The sequence below is a fragment of the Formica exsecta genome, unplaced genomic scaffold (assembly GCF_003651465.1).
Source record: "Formica exsecta isolate Colony F162 unplaced genomic scaffold, ASM365146v1 scaffold111, whole genome shotgun sequence".
In the NCBI taxonomy this organism is placed as follows: domain Eukaryota; kingdom Metazoa; phylum Arthropoda; class Insecta; order Hymenoptera; family Formicidae; genus Formica; species Formica exsecta.
Window position 1 is genome coordinate 1,070,346 of NW_021848451.1, and position 4,313 is coordinate 1,074,658.

Here is a 4,313-nt window from a genome sequence, read left to right on the forward strand (position 1 = left end):
CTCATCAATAACTGTGACCTTGTCGATTTGGAGTACAATCAAACTTTCATATTCTTTGCTCATCAAAATCGAGTTAATTTGTTTATTCTTGATTTCTCTTTCAGTCCATTGAAATATGAATCATTCCATTCCAGTTCAGTCCATAAAATCTGAAGAAAAATAATCAAGAATAAATAAATATTTTTTTTACTCGAATAAAAGAATAAGAAAGTCTAACTGTAGTTTAAATTTCAATTTAAATTATTCAATCTTTCGAAAGTATTATTTCTCTTATTAGTTTAAAAAAATCAGATTATCGGCTAATGATAGAATTCCGGTAGATTGCACAAGCGTCGTTGTTGTTGCTGATGGTGATGATGCTGCTGCTGCTGCTGCGGGTGTTGTTGATGATGATGCTGATGATATAGAGCGTCCCCTTGATGGGTCGCTTGCTGGTGTCACTCATGAGACTTGCTGTTTAGCGGATGGTAATTACCGCCTGCCGAAGCAACCAAAGCCAAAGGCAAGGATGTCGGGTGAGGATGCGAATGGCCCATGCCGGAAGAGTGCGTCGTAAGAGCCAAAGGACTGCCGGACATGGAACTGGCAATAGAGGCGAACACCGAGGGCGCAGGCGATGTCATCGTTGGGCTGCCCATCGCTGCCGTTGGCGGGTTGATCCTCTTTTCTTTTTGCCTTCTGAAACATAAATTATACGTAAATTGCTTCTATGAAGAAAATAAAAACCAATAATACGAAATTAACAAGGAATCTATAAAATCTAATTAGCATAAATTTGAAAAAGAGAAAAAGAAAATAGAAATTATACCATAACTATGTCTTAACAATTTCAGTATTTACCTGTTACAAAACCACACGCGAACAACTTCTTTCTCCATCGCGAGGCTATCCGCTAGTATAGTTATCTCCTCAGAGGTGGGCTTCGGGTTTTGGATAAAGGCCTTTTCTAGAGCCACTCTCACGCTAGTCTCTATCGACGTCCTTTTCTTCCGCCGTCTGCCGATCGCTTCCGGTGTCGTAAGTGGATTCGATAGGGAATTGGGATTGTTCAAGGAATTATCGGCATCCTCCAGCCATTTTTGTAGTAGTGGTTTCAATTTGCACATATTTTTGAAAGAAAGATTTAACGCTTCGAACCTGAAATGCAGAAGCGTCGATTTTATCTGATTTAAAATACAATAACATTATTCAATTAAATTAAAATTAATGCAATTTATTTTTCTTTCTACTTTTTTTTAAATTGTTTATTATATACAAATTATATACATATATGAAATTCAAACAGTGTACATAAATAGTTGTCTCATTTGAAAAAACTCAGAAATATTCAGATGTTTTTACAACGTTTGCGTTATCTAAAAGAACTTCTCATTTATTTCATTGTAGTTTGAATTGAGGATATGTATCTACCTGGAGATGGTAGTTTGCGAAAAGTCGTTGCCGTAGAGTTTGCCCATTGCGAGTCCCACGTCTCCTTGGGTGAAACCAAGCTTGATCCGCCTCTGTTTGAACGTTTTAGCGAACTGTTCTAGTTCCTCGAGATCCGTTGTCTCCTCCGGAGAGGGTTCTAACTTTACCGGTTTTACTGCTGGCGGGGTGCTCGGCGGTGGTGGTGATCTTTGCGCCAAACTTCGTCCGACTAAACTGCCACTGTTTTGAAGAGCCTGCTGTTTCTGCAGAGCCTGTAACTGCTGGGCTGCCTGAGCTACCGCTTGCTGCACCTGATAATATTTTAATCCTTTTCTTAGAATTATAAATTAAAACGTGTTCAAACGGACGGACATTCAAGTTAATTATATAAAATAACTAGAATCGTTCGCGATTATAGAGAATTTATATAAACAAGCGAATTGGAGTTATATCGAGACTCTTTTGAACTTTTTAAATTTTCTTATCATTTTTAGAGAAATTTTTTATTCAAGTATAGTGAACAATCTGCGTGTTTTCATTCGCGAAATCACAGAGTCAATAATGTCCGGACACGATTCTGCCTTAAACCGTACCTGCATGGACTGTGAGCGCGGATGACTCGGTCTTGTTGGATAGCCACCGCTCTGCAACAGCCCCTGTGTGCAAGACATCGACGACCATTGGTGAAAATCAACATAATGGTCATCTAGTATCTACCTGGAGATGGTAGTTTGCGAAAAGTCGTTGCCGTAGAGTTTGCCCATTGCGAGTCCCACGTCTCCTTGGGTGAAACCAAGCTTGATCCGCCTCTGTTTGAACGTTTTAGCGAACTGTTCTAGTTCCTCGAGATCCGTTGTCTCCTCCGGAGAGGGTTCTAACTTTACCGGTTTTACTGCTGGCGGGGTGCTCGGCGGTGGTGGTGATCTTTGCGCCAAACTTCGTCCGACTAAACTGCCACTGTTTTGAAGAGCCTGCTGTTTCTGCAGAGCCTGTAACTGCTGGGCTGCCTGAGCTACCGCTTGCTGCACCTGATAATATTTTAATCCTTTTCTTAGAATTATAAATTAAAACGTGTTCAAACGGACGGACATTCAAGTTAATTATATAAAATAACTAGAATCGTTCGCGATTATAGAGAATTTATATAAACAAGCGAATTGGAGTTATATCGAGACTCTTTTGAACTTTTTAAATTTTCTTATCATTTTTAGAGAAATTTTTTATTCAAGTATAGTAAACAATCTGCGTGTTTTCATTCACGAAATCACAGAGTCAATAATGCCCGGACGCGATTCTGCCTTAAACCGTACCTGCATGGACTGTGAGCGCGGATGACTCGGTCTTGTTGGATAGCCACCGCTCTGCAACAGCCCCTGTGTGCAAGACATCGATGACCATTGGTGAAAATCAACATAATGGTCATCTATGTTCCATTTTTACTCGTAATGAGAATTTTTGGTTCTTTTACGAGTCTCGCGATTCAAAGTCACAATTAGGTGCTTAAATTCAATTTTGCGCCCGTCAGCCTCGAATGAAGATAAATGTCTTAGTGTTTTCATGTTGAACCGCGCGGCACGTGTCGGACTCGTGTGCACAGGTACGAAAAAAAATATATATGATTCCAAGGGTCGAATCTGTCCGATCGATTATCTTCACCCTTTCCTTAGGGACATGATACTCGATTATGAGAATGAGGGGCTCGCGTCGCGGGTACGAATCGGAAAGGGTTCGGGATTGGTCGCGTGTCGCCGGCATACGAGTAGCTAGTTTATGCGCGCATTGTGGCCGCGAAGACACCCTACGGAAACGCCTCGAGTTAAGCCACGTGCGGGATCAACCGCGACAGGTTACCGTCTAAAATCCCAAGGCATTCGTCTACTTTTAAGCAAGACTAATCTTATAAATCGGTATCTTAAATTTAATTACAGAAATATTATAAATAACGTGACTATTTTTGTAGTATAAAAATAATGATTGATAAAAAGAGCTAGTGTGTACATGAGTTTTTATAAAATTTAATTAAAAAGAGCGAGTCAATAAAAGCAATACATACAAAATATATAATATATTTCTGTTTCTCGATTTTAATTTATCTCCGAGGTTCCGTTAAATATTATGGTGATATTTATTATGTTAGGTATAACAATTTTCAAAATTATTCCATTTGAAAAAAAGTAAATTGATTTACGTTAAACGATACTATAAAATCCTCTCTGTTAGGCATGACGATCAAAGCCAAAGGACCCGCAAAAGGTGATCTCCGAATGAAGAAATTAAATGTCTGTTGCGGAAAATAAGCCACAAAGGCCCTCACGTGGCGCGCACACGTAACCGCCCGCGAAGGGGTTGGAAGAGGCAGGTTGTACTCGGCAAAACCGTTCCCCGAGTGAAGAAGGTCGTGTGCCCTTCTTAATGCTACGCGTGAATAAAAAAAAAGAGGAACACGCGGAGAGAGAATCCTCCCATAGCTTAGGAGGAGAAGAAGCGGGACGAGAAAAAGGAAACATCCTGGCCACGTGTGAGGTAACAAAAGGCACCCCGTGGCAAGGTGCCGAAGGGCCCTGGGCCCACCTTGTGGCACCGTGCGGTATCTTCCAAAGGAGAGAGAGGGGAAGAGAAAGAGACGGGAAAGATCTAGGGGCCCAGCGGGCCCTACGCGCAAATATGCGTGTACATGTGCGTGCACAATAAATGTATAATACATGGAGAACGCGGCTGCCCATTAAGTGTGCTAAAGCTCAAAGTCGTTTTGTTGATTTTTCCCGGAGACTATATAGTTGCACGCGCACGTCGTGACGGATTTTCTATAGGCATTTTTTTTTTTCGTAAATGCAGAGCCTGGTCCATTCAAATCGTTCGCGAGAAGGGCCGCACGGATAAAGAGGGAATAGGGGGGGGGGGGA

At 41.3% G+C, this 4,313-nt stretch overlaps 1 protein-coding gene across 1 annotated transcript in view; it reads right to left on the reverse strand.

Moving 5' to 3' along the window:
- Window positions 1-201: 201 nt before the first annotated feature.
- Window positions 202-4,313, reverse strand: part of LOC115236640 (POU domain protein 2-like) — an 8,121-nt gene continuing 4,009 nt past the window's right edge. The window contains exons 4-7 of the mRNA XM_029809229.1: window positions 2,721-2,783; window positions 2,128-2,438; window positions 841-1,137; window positions 202-678 (exon numbers count right to left, since the gene is read on the reverse strand). Of these exons, the coding sequence (XP_029665089.1) occupies window positions 438-678; window positions 841-1,137; window positions 2,128-2,438; window positions 2,721-2,783 (912 nt within the window). The 3' untranslated portion in view covers window positions 202-437. The remainder of the gene's footprint in view (window positions 679-840; window positions 1,138-2,127; window positions 2,439-2,720; window positions 2,784-4,313) is intronic.